A 20105-nucleotide genomic window follows, 5' to 3' on the forward strand; every position below is an offset into this window, starting at 1 on the left:
ACACACACACACACACACACACACACACACACACACACACACAAACACACACAAACACGAAATGCACACAGTATCCCAGTATCTCAAAATGCATTAGTCACCCATTTCCTGCTTTCTCTGGCCTGGCCCACAGCAGAACAACTTGTGAAAAACCATTACTCTGCCAATCCCACAATAACCAATAGTGTAGTGTACACAATTAAAATTCCCACGGACCTCTTCCTCTGTCATTTTCTTCTGCATCCTCTGCTCTCTCTCTCTCTCTCTCTCTCTCTTCTCTCTCTCTCTTCTCTCTCTCTGTTTATCTTCCTTTCTCCTATCTTCCCTTCGTCCTGACTCGTATTGCTCTTTCTTCCTGCTGGGCTGTGAGTGGGCACTCTGGAGGGCCATTGGACATGGGGAATGTGGTGTGGACAGGACTGAGAGCGTTACAGATGCCCCAAACAGGAGACCCATCCTGTCTTCATGACCTGTCCTCATCCAACACCCCCATCCCCACCCCCAGCCCCACCTCTCTCTCTGTCTTTTCCACTCAGCCTTCCTTGCATTCATTGTTTTTACTACAGTTATTTTTGTTTTGTCATATCATTTCTCCAACAAATATGATAGTTCAAGTGATGTTGAGCTCTGTATGATCTTGGTGTTGTCTTTTTACAGGGTGCCTGAAGTGGTCTGCAGCGTCACAAAGGAAGAGATTCCTCCACATGTGGAGATGCTGGAGATGGTGCCTTCTTTTGCAGAAGATGAAGACTGTTTAATAGTTCCTTCCATCAAATACGTTCTTATACCAACCCTACAAAATTAGGATCTCCAGCCCAACTCTTCATTTAATCCACATTGCCTATTTGATTAAGTGGTTTTGAAGTAAATATCAACTGATCAGAATCACCCAAGTTGAGGATGAGGATGAGTATAATAGAGAACGGGTGAGATTGATCCTTTCCATGCAATTTTGAGATGATGTTATATTTGTTGCCAGATCAGATCACATTTTGTTGAGTTTTCTGGAATTCATACCTCACTAGAATTCATTTAAAAAAAAAATGTATGCCACTGTTGGCACCCTGCTGCTGTGAAGTGCTCACTGAAATTCACATAATTACCAAGGAACATCAAACTGATAGCTTAGTGATGTGCCCGTTTCCTTCTGGTTCCCCACTGATGGAATAATGGAGGTGTGAACACGGGCACATCACTACGCTATTAGTTTGATGTTCACTTGGTATTATGTGAATTTCCGTTATCCCATAAGTCGGGGAACAAGAAGGAAGCGGGCTACACTCAATGGTCCAAGCATCAGCCATTCTTTAGCCTTCCACACCTTTCTGGCCCCGCAGGGCCCATCATGTCTAAAAGGCCCTAGAGGCCTGTGTGCTCCCAACAGATACAGTACTAATCACAACTGTGTTTGACTTTCTGTAGTGACCTGTGAGCTTAAACATGCAGCGAAATTGGCAATAACAAAATCGCAATGACAATAAATAATATGGCACATCATGTTTAAATCAATTTTGTCTGCTGTTAGAAAAAAAAAGTAATTCGGAAATGTTTTCCCCCGTGTGTATCAAGGCTAGATGAAAATCCACTTTTGAATAAAAGAAAGTAATATGTTATATGTGCATATACTTATGTGGTCACATTCTCTAGGTTTAACTTAACATGATTTATATTCTTGGTGTAGGCGGTTTTGTTTAGGGTGTGATTTATGAACTAAGCTGTCCGTTGAGACCAAAACAGAATTCCCCCCACATGAGGTGGTGACATAGTTGTTGTCATTGTCTGGTGTGAACAACTCCAATTCAGTCTCTCTTATTCCAGTCCCAACCCCTTTCAACAGTGTCTTTACACAAACACTGTAAAACCCCTTTCAAGCCCATTCAGATTCAGGACCTTCTTTGAAGTGCTCAATGGATTAAGCATCTTACTGAACAAGCAGCGGAGACTGTTTTGAAGCTGTAATTAGGGAGTTCTGCCTTTCTTCTATTAGCTATTATGGGAAGATCAAGAGTGGCTTTAATAGCCATTCATTCTGTCCACTGACTTTTAATTGTTTGAATGTGTTGTCACTGTATGAGGTTGAAGGTCTGTGATTAATGATATACATGAAATATACATATACTTGATACCTTCTATCTTTGAAAACATTCCAGCTTAATTAAAAAAATGTAATATGGTACTTTTACATTTTAAACTGATTTGAACTCAATAAATGGAAGTTTCTTCCAATGCAAGTGTCTTTTCCATTTATTCCTTCTTTTCCAGTAGGTCGAGGGCTATTTTGAGCACGCGGCACACCAGTGCATGAGGTGTTAGTGGCTCAAGTGCCACTCATGAATAACTGGTCTGTAGGAAAATGCCCTGAAGACCTGAGATGTGATGTGATGTCTTTGTGCTGCTCAACAGCTGATTACAGAGGTTCCCATGCAAAGAGTCACGCTTGTGGTCTTTTCCATACAAAGAACCATGTTAACAGCTTTTCAACAACCTCTCTGACCACAATGGCTTTCTAAATAGCTTTCCGATGTAAATAACCCCCAACAGACTAAACAACTGATGCAGGATGCACATGGAAACAGTAGGTCATGGATAACTAACTCACTGCAAGTCATACCTTTCTTTATAAAAAAAACAAAACTTTTATTGGGACACATTTCCATTTTAACATTACGGCATCAACAATATTTCATGAGGAGTAAACACCCTGTGAGGGAAAAAGTCTTCTTCTTCTTCTTGTAGCGGTCTGTCTTTCTCTCAGTTCAGATATATCCAATGATATCGTTGCATATGATCGGCTGTCGACTGCCGGACTTCATGAGGGCACTAAACTGGTAGTAGTCTGTTCCGATTTGGTGTAGTCCTGTGTGCGACTGGTGAAAGAACGGCTTCTGTACCTGCATGCCCACTGGACAGGACAGTCTTTTGGTGCTTGTGTCCATGGCTTTACCGCGGCCCTCCGTCACCTTAGACATGCCAGCCAGTCTCCGCCGCATGTTACCCATGAAGTCCTTGGCCAGCCTGCGGCCCACGTTGGGCCTGACCTCGGGGGTCTCGGGGCACTCGGGCAGATCCATCCAGTTCTTGATGAGGTCCGCAAAGCTGTTGTCCCCGAGCACCAGGGGCTGGCGGTTGCGTCCTCGCGTCAGCAGGGACGTGGTCCAGTCCTCCGGCTCGCAGGCCTCGAAGGACGTCCACCTCTCCAGGCACGCGTCCGACGTGGACTTGGGCCGGATGCGGTTGGTGCGCACACACGCGGAAGCGGAGACGCGCACGTTCCGTGTCCGGCGCAACACCACGCCCTCGTCCTGCCAGGATGCCTCAGAGTAGCCCGAGTCAAACTCCAGGCTCTTCTCGCTGCTGGGGGAGCCCTGGGCCAGCCTTCCTCCTCCTCCTCCTCCTCCTCCACCTCCTCCACCGCCCTCCTCCTCCTCTTCCTCCAGCGGACTAGCCAGGCAGCAGGCCGAGTCGTAGGTGCTGGCGTCGCTCGAGTCGGAGATGCGCAGGCGGCTCAGGCGCTCCCGGTGTAGCGCCCTCTTTTGGTTGATGCGGGAGGATGCCAGGGGGCGGCAGCCGGCGGCCGGTTGGCACGGGTCCCTGATCTGCTTCAGATCCTGCAGCGAGCGCATCATGTAGCGCATCTGGTCCCGGAAGCAGTCCCCAGAGTTCTGCAGACACAACTAGACAAGGAGAGAGGGGGAGAGGAGATTAGGTCTCAGGCTCACAGACGAAGGTCCACTCTCATGGCTGCTTCAACACTATTACTAATTCATTCCAAACTGTGCATGTAGCCACAGAGTTACAACAGATGTGGCCCGACTGACACATTTCCATCAGCGCTGTGAGTTTCCCTGACATCAACAGGCTCCCTCATAAAGCAGCTATAACTTTAGATCCACTCCTAAGTTTGTAGTTCTTCATTATCACTGCTGGTATAGACAGTCAGATATTCAGCACAAATCTCTCCATTCCGCAGCTCTCTATGAGCACCAGAGTCCAGATGTGGCTCTGTACTGTTGTGTTTAATGTGTGGGAAAAGCTTGAGCGCCTGTCTCGAGGGGGATGCACTGAGTATATCACAGCAGTGGATTCATCAGTGTGAATTGTGGGAACAGGATACAGAGGGGAACAGCCTCTCCACCTCTTCAACAAGCAAAGAGGAAGCATAAAAACAGTGATGATGAATCTCGCAGAGGACGACACTTCCCTCGCCCCACCTAAGCAGAGGATGTTATGGTCATCTGCAATCCTCTGTGGGGAAATGACATCACCCGTTCACCATTGTGGGTCAAAGTTAAATCAAAACTATGCAGGGAAATGACTAGCCCCGTTGCTAACCCATTCTTCACTACTAACTAGCTAAAGTTCCTCAGAATGTTGAAAGATGGACGGGTCCTCTTGCTGAACAGATGGAACGGCAGTTATCCACTCTAAACTCAGATATAATTACTACAGCATCTGGTTTGTTCAACCTCACAGCCATATTGAAAAATGAACACCCTATCTAGTTTCCCACTTAAGTTACAAAGGGGACTCTGTCTCAGAAGGAAAGCATTTCTTTTCACATTTTCCCTCCAAATGCCAACCATTAGAATAGTCCAAAACCTTTCCAGTAACAACATTGGTACCTCGGTCAGTTGGTTGGCAGAGAAAAAAATGAAGTCATCCATTCTTGTATAACCTCCAAAACTACAGACGACTTAATGGCTTTCTTGCCAGAACTTTAGAAGTGCAGATGCAACAACAGCATCTTTACACAGGCTCCACAGATCCATCAGCAGACCAAAGCCACAGTGAGGGACCCAATGATGATGGGCTGGTGTTATTACAGCTGTGGGAACCTGACCATTTGGCTCAGAATGAGAACGTAAACGCGTAATAAACTGAGAGATGTACTCTCTCTTTACACATAAAAGTCCCTTAAGAAAGGGTGAGGAAATGTTTAAGGCATAACGTCTGACACATAACTGACTCAAGCCCAGACCAACTGATTAATCTCCTACACGGACTGACGTTATTGCTTGTAATTTACTGATTACACAACACACTGAATTGGTAGTTGGTATTATCCGACAAATGCTACTTTATAAAGCAATGTTTAATGTAAAACGACTAGTAGACTGCAAGAGACATTACAAGCTGAATTGCCAAAGCCAAACGTTTGACATAACAAAAATTACAAGAGACCAGCATGCGATTTTGATTGAGCGAAATCCAACCATAGTTAGCAGCTCGTTTTCTTTCGTAAATGTTATACCCTGAGACGAGAAATTAAGAGTCAACTCAACCACTGGACATGCCTTTTAGTTACAATTCGTCTCTATCTTAAATTACTTCCACAACCTACACGAAAAACGTCGGGCATTAGGTCACCACCAAACGTACGGAACTCTAGCTTAAGTAATTTGCGTTTTGAGGTATACTAGTGTTATTCAAAGCTCACAAAAATATCAACCGAGGCTATAAACGAATGCAAGGAATTTTCTACAATGTGCACCAAATGCTCACTACTACTCAGTAGAATTTCCTGCAGATTTTCTAGCTGTCTTCTCTTGCAAACTGCTACTGAGAATGCGTGGATTTTGGCATAGCACACTCATTTAACAGCAAAACAATTTTGCAGTCTCTCAAGTAAATATTACTCACCATAGTTCTCCCTCTGATGATAAATCAAACACGAAACATCAAATGAAGGTCAATTAAATGAAGGTATCCTAAAAGTAAAATAAAGTTTAGATTAGATCATGTTTCATTGCTGCATATGTTGCACATGTGCAACAAAACAATTTCACACAACTACAGTTTACATATCAAGTTTATGGTACGTACTCATGCAAACGCCTCTGAAGACTTTTCTGTACGCCAAGTTCAGTTATCCCAAGGCTGCACACGCTCGTATATGACTACACGTTACAAGGTCTCTGCGTCAATGCGCTAGAGATTGCCTCTTGGTCCAACTTTGAGTGAGCCGTTCTTTTCCTGTCAATAAAAGCACAACCAATCAGAGGCGAGCATCACACGATCGGCCAATCAGCGAAGAGGCGAAATGTGATACAGAACACGCTCAATGTTTCTGTTTATTTTAGTGATTTCTTTTTAGCGTAGGGTGGTAAAATTCACAACACTAAAAAGAGGTTACAAGTATTAGCACTGAATGATTTGAGACTTTAGTTAACAGACAATGTGATATGAAATATGAAGTAGGACCAACATCTTTCATGTGTATCTCATGTTCAGAGGAACGGGTCCTGTGTGGCTACTTGGATTAAACTATTTGGTTGAGATTATGATTTCAGGCAGTAATTTCAACGGTGTTTGCTCATCAGATCAAGATACGTTCAACGAATTGTGTTTAATATTCGGACATGATCATACCGTTTTTGTGGGCAGTCAAAGAGGAATACACTTTCTGAGCGCTGCACATTCTACATTTAATTTGCACAGTTAGCTATATCTTACATTCATTTTTGATTAACTGAGTTATAACTCAGATTCAAATTTAGTTTTGTGATTTTGTGTAAATTATGTGTGTTTTGTGATTTCTGACTTGCTGCTACCACACTTCAATTTCCTTCTGGGGATCAACGAAGTAATATCTATCTGACAACGACCATGCATTTTAATAGATCAAATATGTAAGATCATTTTTTTAATCAATGAATGGGCCTGTGTACATTAAACCATTAATGGTTTATCCGGAATATAAAACAGCACTGGACCATGCAATTGTGGCCTCTTCAATATTGATCAAAGTAAAGCATGTGCGTTAGCGGCTGCCTCTCCACATAGATTCACACAACTCAATGCGAATGCGTAGGACTTGTGTGAGAATCGTGAAAATAGGCCTAGGCTTTTACTGCCATCTTGCGAACAAAATACGTAAGTTCCAGCTATGTAGAAATCGATCCTTCAGTCAACTCTTCGCTCTTCCCCCTCCAACTGTGAATGACCCACTATTCACTCAATTAACACCTTTACGCGGCGCGTTAAGTGCAGAGATCGGAGACTCCATTGTAATGGCATTACCTCTGGCCATTGTAGACATTCCTGGTGGTGGCTTCACAATAGTAATGCACGAGGCAAGACGGCACATGTCGTGGAAGGGGTGCGGTGTGTGTTATTTCGTGAGCTGAATGCAGTCTTGAGGCGTGGAGGATCGTTGGGACATCACCTGACAACGCAAATCACCAGGAGTTAACTTCTAATGTCTGCTTAATTCACATATGACTGTGTAGCATAACGTCACTTCGAGCTGAAAGAAATCGAATATGTACAGTTCACCAGTTGTATTATCTTATTTGCATCAGATAATTGTGAAATATAAGCACATAATGTGTAATGTGATTTGTAGAATTTGACTGATTAGACCATGCCACCCAAGATAAGAAAATATGTATGACATTTCACATTTCGACTGAACTGCGTCGAGAGTCTTTGAAAGACCCATAACATTTCGCTAGCCCTCCACTAGATGGCATTAGACACATGGCTAAAGAAAACTGTAGAGAAAGGAGATTCGTCGCTTATTCGTATGGACATATCAGATAAACTTGTATTTTGGTTTTTTTTAATTAGCGGCGATCTTTTCCAAATTGGTCCAAGTGTGGAGACGTCAAAATGAGCAAACAGGTCCACATTTGTATCTAAGTATGATGATCACAGCACAACAAAAGCTGCATGCAATTCTTTTCAAATGTATGCCTCTAATGTAAATGAGTACCAGCCCCATTCAGTGAAATGTAAAGGGACAAAAACATGTCCTTAATGGCAGTCAGGGATGTTGTTCTTCTGTTTGTTTGTGTGTGTGTGTGTGTGTGTGTGTGTGTGTGTGTCTTCACATTAAGCTACTATTCGTGTCCTGGCACAATCTAACAGTTAAGTGAGAAGAAAGGGTTTCCAGTTTGGACTATTCTGGTCTAGTACATGACACTCAACTCTAGCATTAACACTGAAATATCCTTGATAGAGATATGGAAGTGTATTTATATGAATAATTATGGCCAGATGGTATTAACCACCAAGTCTTATTTTATCACAGAGGTCACACATTTATATGGCTCACAGCTGAGATGTAATAGAAAATCCGACATCTGTTTTCTGCCTAAAACATTTGCTTGTAGGTTGCATAATGTTTCTGTGATGCTTATTAAAAGGGACACACAGATGGCCATTTAGCCTGAATCTGAAAACATGGCACTTAATTCTCGTGCAGGAGTATTAATTCTCAGTACAGACTCACAGCGCAGTTCATCAATAGGCCAACAAATGAGACGGTTGTTAGATATATTTCAGAAAAAAAAAACACATTTCCACATTATACAGATGAAATAATGGTGGTGTGCTCTGGTGAGCACCTCTTAATACATATCGAACTGATCTCAGGTCAAAGCTGACACGTAAAGGGATGTTACCCTGACCTGGCCCAACCTGTTAGATCAACACCAGACCAGGGCTAAATCAGTTCTAGAGAGTCAGTGGGAATGAGTTGTGCCATGTTACAGGGGCTGACCTGCAGATAGTGCCAGTATGGTCATCAGGTCACCAGAGGTGCAGCCTGGGGCTGGTGTTGTGTATGTGCCCTGCACATCCAGCAGCGGAGACGGGCACATCCATCAGGTCAGATGAGCAGCAGCAGCTGCCAGTGCTCGAGTGAGGGGACTTGAGTCAGATGTTTGAGATGGCGCTGTGTGTGTGTGTGAGTGAGCGAGAGTGTGTGTGTGTGTGTGTGTGTGTGTGTGTGTATGAGAGAGAGAGAGAGAGAGAGATGTGGTCTGTGTGAAGTAATGGCATAATGAGATGCTCATCCTTGCAGCTGCAGTTAGCCGAAGACCTCGCACAAACTCACAGACAGAACAAAGAACAACGGCTGCAGTGTGTTAGGCGTGCTGGCTACTCTCATTTTAAAATGAAAATATAACTGCCTGACTTACCACCAAACATGGATTGCATTGCAAAGATTTGCAGGAGGGCAGTATGATAACATCACAAAGCAAGATGACTCTTTAATGCAACACACTTCTCTTTGCCTTTTTCTGACACAAAAAAAGGAGGTTTCTTTGGGCCATCCATGTTCACTGCCGTACTATATGTCAGCATCTCGACACAAGACACAACTAATCATGGTATTCTAAGGACTCAATCTTTATTTGCATTGTCTCATTGTGCATCTGTAAGAACATCTTGAAACTCCCAAATTTTAAGCTAAGCATTGCATCATTTTTCATCAACACAACCCCCTATATTTAGCTTTTTCCTCCAAAAGACTGGTCCTAATTTACATTATAGACAACTTGAACCTCTACAGACAGGTGTCAACATATTCAAGGCACAGACACAGCAAAAATAAGAGTGGAATGCAACAAGAAAGAAAATTTGACATGTTAGGTACACATATTTTAAATATTGGTCAAAATGTACAGTGCATGTGAATATTTTTTTGTTGTTTGTTAGCTCTGTTTTCTAGAAATCACACAAAACATTGGATGGGATTGAGATACTTGTGAGCTGAATGCGGATCTAAGGTTAACATGCAGTAGAATATATACACTTTTAGCCAAGAGTGTGGAATTAATGTAAACATTTCTTAAAAAAGCATTTTCATGTACTTTTCAATCAGTCTTTTTCGGTGTTTGTTTTACCATTACAAAAGAAGCACTATACACAATTAAGCTAGATAAAATTTTCACATCAGTTAAAGAAAACGAACGCTGAAATACAAAAGATCCTTTTTTCCATTTTTAGATATATTTTTTTTGCGATAAAAAGAAATACTGTATTAAAAAAAAATGGTTGAAAGACAAATACATTTGTATCCGTCTCCTCAAAATTAAATATCCGATGCACAGAACAAAACAAATTAAGTGGGAGAAAACAATGAAAGAAAGCTCCAGTGAAAGATGTGGTCATTAAGTGATTGATGGAATTCTGTCTCAGTAGTTCATTGTGGTTCCTGATGATATGGGGATTCTTCTGTGCTGAAAACTCTGCTCTTCAGAGACCGCCTGTTCAACAGTATGACAAAGGTTGTGGCAAGGTTTTAAACCTAAGGCAGAGTGACTATGCAAATATTTCAGGCAGGGTTTTGTAGCCTACATGCTATGCAAGCCATTCTCGTTGGCTGATCAAGGAGACTAAAAACAGCCTGCACCTGTATTTAGCAAAAGAAGCCATTTTCTGGACCTACAGAATGTGGTGTGTGTCCTGACTGGGTGGACAAGCGTGAGCGTGCGAGTGGTCAATGTGTATGAGTGGGTGGATGAGTGAGTGAGTGAGTGAGTGAGTGACTATCCATGTGTACATTGATCTAGAACAATCCACAGTCTTTGAGGTTGTTTTTGATGATGACATCAGTGACGGCGTCAAAGACAAACTGGACGTTCTTGGTATCGGTGGCGCAGGTGAAGTGTGTGTAGATCTCCTTGGTGTCCTTCTTCTTGTTCAGGTCCTCAAACTTGGTCTGGATGTAGCTGGCCGCTTCGTCATACTTGTTTGCTCCTGAGGATGACAAAACCAAAAGACTTAGCCAGAAGAGGTGAAATGGACAAGACAGACAACCTTGAACTACTACTACTAACAGCTAAAAATGCTATCCCTTACAGGTCCCTAAGCAACACATTCAAAAGGTAAAGCCTTCATTTTGCCATGCAGCCACAGGGGACTGGCTTTCTACTCTCAGGAGCAGGGTCGAGTTGAACTGAAGTCAACGCAAAATGAATATTTGGGGAGCATTCCTACTCTACTCAATAATGGGACCAACAAGACCAAATGCATGTACTTTCACACGGAATTAAAGATGTCTGTTAGTGGTTCACAGGAGGAAAATCAAAATGTATACTAACTCTTCCGAGAAAACAGGGCCTACTGTATTGCAACCTCGGAAACCAGATTATTGGTAAAAACTACTGCAGAGTATGTTCCTAAATACAGCACTTTGTAAAAAAACAAACATGATCTATGTCTCCACTCTGGCCCAACCCTTTAAAGTCTACCGGTGTGTACCAAAGGGCTGCTATCTAGCTGCGCACCTGTGTACTCAGGGAAGCAGATGGACAGAGCACTGTGGGTGATCTTCTCCTCGAAGAGGTCCTTCTTGTTGAGGAAGAGGATGATGGAGGTCTCGGTGAACCACTTGTTGTTGCAGATGGAGTCAAAGAGCTTCATGCTTTCGTGCATGCGGTTCTAACGGGATCCAAACACAAGGAAAGGGATGTTGAGGTTAGATCAGCTGGCTGTCATATACATCTCCTGACCACTTGGGGGCAATAGCGGTTAACTATAATAATAATAATAATAATAATAATAATAATAATAAATCTTTATTTATATAGCACCTTTCATGCAAAAGAATGCAGCTCAAAAGTGCTTTACAGCAAATACATAATATGCACAAGTAGAGATTTAAATTAAAAGTATTTATATATATATATATAGTGCGAGTTAAATATATAGCTAGTTAAACTATACATCATGCAGTAATGGACCACAGGGATTTTTCCCTCTCTACTTGAGTGAGCAAAGAAAAACTTGTGGGGTATACAATCTGCTCCCTGGTCGCCCATGGTTGAAATAGACCAAGATGAACATGGGGGGGGCATCAGGGACGAGTCTGTGGTCTCCTCACCATCTCCTCATCCTCTGCCAGCACAAGGTCATAGGCGCTCAGGGCCACGCAGAAGATGATCGCGGTGACGCCCTCAAAGCAGTGGATCCACTTCTTCCTCTCGGAACGCTGTCCTCCGACATCAAACATCCTGGGAGGGACAGGCACAGACAGAGAGTGAGGAGGGAGGATAGTCACAAATAAAGAGATTCTACATGTATTGGAACAGACATTTGCATCAGCAGGTTAATAGGCACCCAATTAATCATACAACTATTGGCTGATGGTGTCCTGCCTGAATGAGGCTGCTGGAGGAAACAAAACAACAGACCCCAGTCTGGTCCTCTAGCACACGACGAGAGAGCATGGAACCTTTTCATAAAACAATCATTTTCATCTTTCTCTCTCTCTCTCTCTCTCTCTCTCTCTCTCTCCATGTCACTCACACACACACACACACACACACACGCACACACACACACGCACACACGCCGTCTCTCTATTAAACTTCTGTGGTATTCTGCTGGCATTTCTAAACAGTTCAGTTTCCATGGTGACCACAAGCAGGACAGAAATGTAACAGTCATTTTTACCCACCCAACAATGGCTGCCATGTTTATTTCATAAAGCCCAGGAGTGACAGACAGTGGGCAAAAGAACAGTGGGGATTGTAACTAACCTAATATTACAAGTGATAACAATGACAAGAACTTCATTGACCAAAAGTCACTCAAAATATCACGTTTCACCTGGAGTGCCCTGTAGAATATGAATGTGCTCACACACCACACGCACACACAATTTCATGGCTATAAGGGCTAAAGTCTTGCATGTGCTGCTCACTTGAAATGTAGGTCTTTGAAGGTGAAGTGGGTCTCGACAATCCCAGTGGTCTTTACTCTGGTTCTGAGCACATCCTGCTGGGTTGGAATGTAGTCGGCCTTGGCTATCCTCTCAATGTCATTCAGGTAGCTGTGGTAACAGAATAGGTCTATTTTAATGAACAGAACAAACACCCAAAAATGTGAAATACTTGGACTAGTTTCAAGCTACCTCTGATTCCAGTGTTTGTACTTGTGTCAGTGTAAAGTCACTTGCACACCAAGTCTGAATTTTGTAATGAAAAAAAAAAAAATCACTTGAAATCACACAGGTCAACATGTGTTATCGGTCTATACACACACCAAAACTCTGATTTCCGTTCCAACAGTGGACATGCTCAAAACAGTCTCTTTTCAGAGAGCATGTCTATAATCATCATGTCTTCATCATTACGAGACGTCTCCATCATTTAGTCACTCGGGACACTGCTGACACTGGAGGTTCTGTGTGGCTTGTGGAGTATTTGGCAGTTCGTGTGAAATAACCGAAATTATTATATATCAATTAAGACAATACATGTATCAAAATGAAACATCAACCCGTTAATCCATCCATGACTAAGCAAAGACTTTATGCTTTGTGAATATCATATCTCCCAAATTGGCCCACTCTGATACTAACCTAAACATGACTGACCTGAGAGCGCTGAACTTCCCTGTGTGTAATGTGCCAAATTAATTCAGGTCAAAAGTTGAAGGCATGTGTTACAAAACAAGATTTGTTTTTACTTGACAGGACAGGAGGAGCTTCAGGCAGGAGACAGCTCACCTGAGTCACTCAGCTCACCATCACTGGTACGCTCTTTAAATCAGTCTCATGTCTGTGGCAACACCTGCCCTTTCTTCCTTCATCCACGCCAGAGAAGAGGTTTTAATACAGGACCATTACTACGACGCCCTAAAGAGAACATCAGCTATATTGATCCAGTGTCTGAAGAGACTTGAAAATCCATCCTTCTCTAGATTCAGCTAATGAATAAGATGTCTTTGATATTCTCTTAAAGGGCTGATCTCTAATTGGTAGCCACTTGACCATTTACACTGGGAAAAACTAATTTATAAACGAGTTAATTTGGTTTTGGCGGTGCAGCAGAAACATTATCTCCACAAACTGAATGAAGAACCACCCTATTTACATTTATGGAGTAACTATAGATAAATGACTATTTAAACCGCACAATATCACCACTTGTAGACCGTCAGAAATGGGATAAGGGGATAATGATGAATATTGATATTTGTAATACAGTACAACACATATAACTCCAGCTGTGGGCTATGCATGTGACGTAATGATAGTCTGCAAATGGCGCAACATCAAGGGGAGGAGTTGAGAAGAATTATTATTAGCATGTATGCACTCATAGGATGCTAGAGCAGTGGGGAACCAGTGTGGGACAGGTGAAACAGCACATTCATTTGTGGGTGTGCTGTTGAGTTCATGGCTTTTGAGCCAATCATATCAACAGGAATTCTGACAGGAGCTGTATAGACAAGCCACTTATCACTTGTTTGGTTCAAGTCCAAATAACTTCAGTGCATGTTCTAAAAATATTTCAACTGTCATTGTGAAATAATTCAATATCTCGTGTTGAATTTCTAAAAGCCCAGCATAGTTCAAACCACCAAAGGGTTCCCATTGTCGTAGTCTTCACATTATTTAACACATTGGCCTATGGTCCTAATTATATATGTAGAATATAGTGTAAAGGTAAGTGAAGAGGTTAGTAGCCCTATGGAAGGGTAACCTAATTTCTTTAGGCGGAAAAGATCCCATTACCACTTATATGGTGGAGAAAAGAACACGCTGTATTTGCCCTTATCAATCAATAAACCATTGATTGATAGCATTTTCTTGCAAAATAACGGACTAATCAGTTTAATGGCAAAACAGTCCCAGCCACATTCCAACAGAAAAGTACTGATCACCAGTTAGAAACTCACAATAATCGAGTCCTTTTCAGGAAACAGCAAAGGTGTCCATGAAACACAGATAATATTTCATATCCAGAGCAATGGGAGTAATCTCAAATTTACATTTTACAAACATTTTTGTACCTTTTTGCACTTCCAACTTCAAGGCAAACCAGGTGACCAGCAACCAGGACAGAGAGAGGAGCTGTGTGACGGTGTAAAGTGAATGTCAGCGCTCCTTCTGAATTAAGGCCTATCTTAATTCCCAGTGTACAGAGAGATATCAGGCTATATACAAACGGCAAATGGGGAAAACAACGTGTTGATAAGTGGTCTAAATGGAGTGTGTACTATGCTGTAAAAAACTAAAAATTGGACTTTTCGGTCTCACTTTTTGTTGCGTATTGAGGCCCGAGGTAATGATAGGCTACTGGATTGTTTGATATACTGTCTGCGTGTCATTGAGCGTAGTTGCATAGCCTACGTAACCATTTGGTCACATTTGTTGAATTAAAGGATTGGTCAATATAGTAATTGAGTGGTCAATGTTATGCTGTCAGACTGTGTAGAGATTAGATTAGATGCGCCTGCCAGAAGCTAAAATCCAAGACGCAGGTTCAATTTCAAGGAAGGAAAAGGCAGACTTTCCTTCCTCAAAACAATTTTTGACCGCCCTCACAGGGTACTTAAATCTGCGCGAATGTTATGAAATTACCGAATGAATGTGCCCTAGTAATCAAAATAGCTTTACGCAATGCCCTTCTTTGTTTTTCGCAATGCGCATCTATCGAATTAGGGCCCTGTGAGTTATAAAAGATATAAAACCACTGCGCTTTTTCTAGAATAAAAGTGTTTTGTGTTGTGTAACGCAGAACTGTCTCATGTCTTGGGGGGGGAGAGTGACAAAGGGCCAAGCCAAAGAGTCACTCTCCCTCACACACACACACACACACACACACACACACACACACACACACACACACACACACACCCTCCTGTTTCCCCATCCCCTGGGTCAGCCCTGACATGCTGAATCCATCTGTCCAATCTGCATCTATGCAGTTGGATTTACTACACCAGTTACACTTAATATGATCTGAACAAAGTCGTTCTATAATATCAATGGGTTGTTTGTGTGTGTGTGTGTGTGTGTGTGTGTGTGTGTGTGTGTGTGTGTGTGTGTGTGTGTGTGTGTGTGTGTGTGTGTGTGTGTGTGTGTGTTTAGAGGAGGAAAAAGTCTGAATAACTGGAGTCATTGAGCCAGGTTCACGTAATAAGGCAATTAGAGTTTCTCCGGCAAGAAAAGGGGATTACAAGGTCTCTCCATGCCCACCGAACAGAGAATCCCGGGCCGGAACACTTTCCTTTGAAGAGAAACGGGGTTGTTGTTCCCCAACTATATTAGAGGGACTCGATCCCCAAGTCCCAGAGTGAGAAGGACCACAGAGGGTTGCAGAGGTTTTTGTACGTGCGGTGGTGCAGGGTACAGTACGGCGGACAGAACGGTCACTGGTGTATTCATTACATTTAGAGCGGCTTCATGTCGTAGTCGCCATTTCTTTTGGTTCCAAGCTTGCTCAATCCTGAGGAAGGCACATTTTTGCAGAGAGAAAAAGCTCCAATGGACAGACTCAGTGGAGAGTGGAGAGAGCCATCCATCTGTTCATCAGAGATTTGGAGGGGTGGTGAGAAATGAGAGAGAGAGAGAGGAGGGGGGGGCGGGGGGGGGGGGGGGGGGGGGGAGGGAGAGACAGAGACAGATCGAATTCCAAACCGGGGAAATGATGTAGGGAAATGCCAGCCAGGCTGAATGGTGAAAGATAGGCTAAAAGAGAAGAGGTGGAGTGGGAGAAATCCATCTGCAAAAGCACCGGGGAGATGAATCTTACACTGTGGCCCGATGCAGACAAGCTGCTTAATAGAAACATCTGTTGCCAAGCTGACATGCATTTATCATCAGAGCTGTGTGAGATACTTGATCATCGAGTCCAAACTTAATGAATATAGACACAACAATGCAACTGAAACGGCAACACCAGCAGCAAGCAAGGCCTGCGCTTTGAATGGCTTGTCAATTCAAATTTGGGATTTTCAGTTTTGCCCTCATTCTGGGGAAGTGTGAGCAACATGCAGTGGCTCTTTGTCCTGTCACGCTGTGATGTAAAAACCTGCAGACTGGTGGGAAATAAAAGATTAACATTCAGAGTATCAGCTACAGCACAGAGGTGTGAGCAGAGACAAATAGAGAGAAAGAGAAAGAGAGAGAGTACCTCTATGCAGGTGTGAATTTCAGTTTTTTTTCTAAACAGGGTCTGCATACAGGTCACTGACACCCCAAGGATTCGGGACAAAGCTTCAGTGTGTCTGCTGGTCAGAGTACGGAGAGGAATAATGTGCCTCGTAAATATATATAGCTTTTTTTGAGTGTAGTTGTAGTATTAGCTGTAGCCTGTTTCAGCTGTGGATAATAGGGAGCTGAAAGTTTCATTAATAACTCATTTTAGATAATAATCCCTTTAGATGTTGTGTACAGTGATCACATTAAAAGGCACAACTTAATACTTAATAATTAGCAAGAACAATATAAACATGTTTTTTTTTAATTAAACAATATTGAACACTATTAGTTGTAGACTTAAAAAGAATAATATTGTATGTCTTCGTGGACTTTTGCAGTTTAATTAGTAATCATATTATTTGAAGAGTTGAATTGTATCATCTCCTCTAATGCAGACCTCATGTAGTCGCTGCTGCATGGATCATTTAGCCGCAAACATAGAGAGCTACCAGAGTCCCTTGCAAAAACAGTGGCTAATGACTTGTGTCATTAACATGAGCATGTTCCGTGTGCTGGCTGTCATTTGCATTCGCTAGCGTGAGCACAGGGCCCGAGTTCCACGTGAGACCATCAGAAAGGTCGCTGTCCCGTCTGCTTCCATCAAACCTGCATACCAATGTTCTTCACGGTCAATCAGGACTTCAGTTGTGTGACTTCTCCCCGATGGAGTGATTCATTTTTCATCAGCGCTGGATCTAAGCGGGAAGGGGGGGGATGAGCGGGAAGGGCGCACGAAGGACACCTGTCTGAATGGGGATACAGACACTCACTTACACACACCACCCCCCCCCCCCCCCCCCCCCCACCCCCCCCGCCACTGTCCTCATTAACCTCTGGAAACATCATTGTGGCCAATCCACATTGCATAAATAACTTTTTTTTTCCTCCCGCCGGGGAAACTGAAGCCATATCAATCCCAGCGCCATCTGAGGCAGCATCCAAAGGACGTTATGACGGTCGTGACCAGAACAGGTACCCCTCGCTCCAGCTTCCCTGAGAGAGGCGGCAGATGGGAGCGGCCCGTGCCGCTGTGCGCTCAGTGTGCAGTTTGAAGCTCCCGCACACACAGTTAGCTCGGAGAGACCGGTCTGAACCCAAAATCTCTCTTTTCAGAAAAACGAATCCGCTTTGCTAAAAATCACCATGACACACAACCTTACTCAGTTCTCATTTGACGGTTTAGGATTATTGTGGAGAAGTCAGCAAAACAAGTCAGAGGGCTGGCGTCATCACAAATTCAGAGCAGGTAGAGCAGTTGCAGATACTCAACCGTGGGAGCAGATTAACATAAAACTCATTATGGGTCTCTCACCGTCTCTCTTTCAAATTTATTATTTCACCAACATTTTGCTGCTTTAAAAAAAAAAAAAAGAGAATTTGTTGGAATACTGGGAGCCTGTACTCATTCACAGAAAAGCTCTCGTAAAGTTATAGTTATAGTTTGAGTATTTAGCATTTAGCATTTAATAGGAACTAACCTCAGGTTTAGTAGTTGTGGTCTCAGTTTTAAAAGCTAGTGTCTGGAGTACAATAACACGTCTTTCACCCTTTTTTCTGCCTATTCCTCTAAGTTGAGTTGAAAACAGCATGGTCTCCTCACATCTCATCATTTCTATAGGACTCTGTGTTGAATCGGTTTAGGTTGAGCCGTGTACGTACTATGCAGCAGAGTCGTTGAGCTGGTACTCTCGGGCGCGAGTGAAGCAGTTCTGCACGCCGCCGTCGGACCACAGCCTCCGCATGACGTTGCCAAGGTCCTCGGGCAGGATGCCCTGCTCCTCAGCGGCCGCCGACAGGGCAAAGAGCTGCCGGGCATCGTCCTGCAGAGAGAGAGGGGGCATCACAAGTCAGTGTGGTTCTACACTCAATGACTACAGTAATTTAGATAATGATGAAAGGACTCCACCTGACAAATGTACTAAACTAAGACACTAATGGCCTTTAGTAATTGTGTCACATTTTGTTTGTTTGGTTTTTTCTGTTATTTTTGTCTGGCGCTAACAGATGACTGTGTGGTGATGACTCATGATGTGTGTGTCCTGGAAGCAGCACAAGCTCATTGCGGGCATTCTGTCCACAGAGAGAGAGAGGGGACGCTTTCATTCGTTTGGCAGTGTGAAGGCTTGAATCATCAGGACACCAACGAGTGCTTTTTGATTCCACAGCTCTCTGAAGTTAGTGATGTCTTGGGGCGATTTAAGGCTTACTAAGCGTCAGCACACGGAGCCAAGGCGGACAGTTGTTCAGCAGCACATGCCTTAAGAGCGAAACGATGCCAAGCTCCATCTTAAAAACGTTCTCTGCCCGCTTCACCGTCATGTTCCATCAACACCTCCGTGCTAAAGGTGCTACAGGGCCCTTGTGGATTTGGGTGTCTGACAAACAGCTCTTAAGTGCCTTAAGTGAGCGGACGCTGCTGAAAACTGCTGGTAGTTGGAGCAGATGAGGTGTTTAACAACCTCTGGTGTTTGCTTGAGGAGGGCGGTCATGCCCCAATGCCTAAGCCAGAGGATCTGCCTACACAGCGCCCGCACTTACCACATAACCAAAGCACATTAGGGCGAAGGATTCACAAATGCTGTTTTAATGCATATCAATAAGGCTGCATGGTGTGTGTGTGTGTGTGTGTGTGTGCGTGCGTGTGCGTGTGCAGGGGTCTGTGTGACTGTATATGTAAATGTATAAATATTTCATCGTGTCTGCACAGAGCACTGGAATGAATTGGATTATGATATGGAATGCCTTTATTATTGTATTGACGCTCAATTTCTCACCCCCGTGGCTCCAAGGAACAAGATAAGGACAACAAGGGTTATAGAATATTTCACATTTTGAAGCTGCATTATAAGAACACGGCGTGAAATTATTCCTCTCCCGAGTGATTGTCTGTTTACACTGCATGTCCAGCCACAGCTTCATGACAAATGTGTGTGTGTGTGTGTGTGTGTGTGTGTGTGTGTGTGTGTGTGTGTGTACAAGTGCATGTGAACAGACTCCAGCACAGCTCACTGAAGGACAAACTGGAGGTCAAGTGTCTGATGGTGACCGTGACAGACAATGAAAATTTGAATCTGGTCAGACAAGACTCAGGCACTTGGGTAGGAGAAGCATTTCAAAATGACTTCCAACACTTACACGATAAGAAATACACACAGGAACTGTTTTTGGAAGGGGTGCAAAACTGGGCAACAATCTGCGTTTCCACTCAAGAAAATGGTCAGACCTGTCTTTTAGCATGTAGAAACAGGCATCCAGAGCTAACTCCTCTTCCAGATAATCCCAGTTAAGAAATTAGATGTTTCAACCACCTGGGTTGGCTGTTGAGCACAGCTGTTGAATGAGGGGGTCTAACTATGGAGTTAATTAAACTAAAAACTAC

The 20105-nt window shown here is 43.2% G+C and overlaps 3 protein-coding genes across 3 annotated transcripts in view; 1 reads left to right on the forward strand and 2 right to left on the reverse strand.

Annotated features, from left to right (window-relative positions):
- The window catches only part of uba7 (ubiquitin-like modifier activating enzyme 7), a 52167-nt gene extending 49941 nt beyond the window's left edge, over positions 1 to 2226 (forward strand). The window contains exon 24 of the mRNA XM_031568282.2: positions 658 to 2226. Coding sequence (XP_031424142.1) covers positions 658 to 805 — 148 coding nt within the window. The 3' untranslated portion in view covers positions 806 to 2226. The remainder of the gene's footprint in view (positions 1 to 657) is intronic.
- A 386-nt stretch (positions 2227 to 2612) lies between these two features.
- inka1b (inka box actin regulator 1b) lies at positions 2613 to 5940 on the reverse strand. The gene is made up of 3 exons (XM_012822589.3): positions 5824 to 5940; positions 5641 to 5708; positions 2613 to 3674 (listed from the first exon to the last, which is right to left on the reverse strand). The coding sequence occupies exons 2-3, from the start codon at positions 5641 to 5643 to the stop codon at positions 2757 to 2759; spliced, it is 921 nt and encodes a 306-aa protein (XP_012678043.2). The 5' UTR covers positions 5644 to 5708; positions 5824 to 5940; the 3' UTR covers positions 2613 to 2756.
- Positions 5941 to 9117: 3177 nt separating this feature from the next.
- Positions 9118 to 20105, reverse strand: part of gnai2b (guanine nucleotide binding protein (G protein), alpha inhibiting activity polypeptide 2b) — a 46521-nt gene continuing 35533 nt past the window's right edge. The window contains exons 4-8 of the mRNA XM_012822676.3: positions 18386 to 18546; positions 12437 to 12565; positions 11615 to 11744; positions 11019 to 11172; positions 9118 to 10488 (exon numbers count right to left, since the gene is read on the reverse strand). Coding sequence (XP_012678130.1) covers positions 10298 to 10488; positions 11019 to 11172; positions 11615 to 11744; positions 12437 to 12565; positions 18386 to 18546 — 765 coding nt within the window. The 3' untranslated portion in view covers positions 9118 to 10297. The remainder of the gene's footprint in view (positions 10489 to 11018; positions 11173 to 11614; positions 11745 to 12436; positions 12566 to 18385; positions 18547 to 20105) is intronic.

This window comes from Clupea harengus, chromosome 5 (assembly GCF_900700415.2).
Source record: "Clupea harengus chromosome 5, Ch_v2.0.2, whole genome shotgun sequence".
Lineage (NCBI taxonomy): Eukaryota > Metazoa > Chordata > Actinopteri > Clupeiformes > Clupeidae > Clupea > Clupea harengus.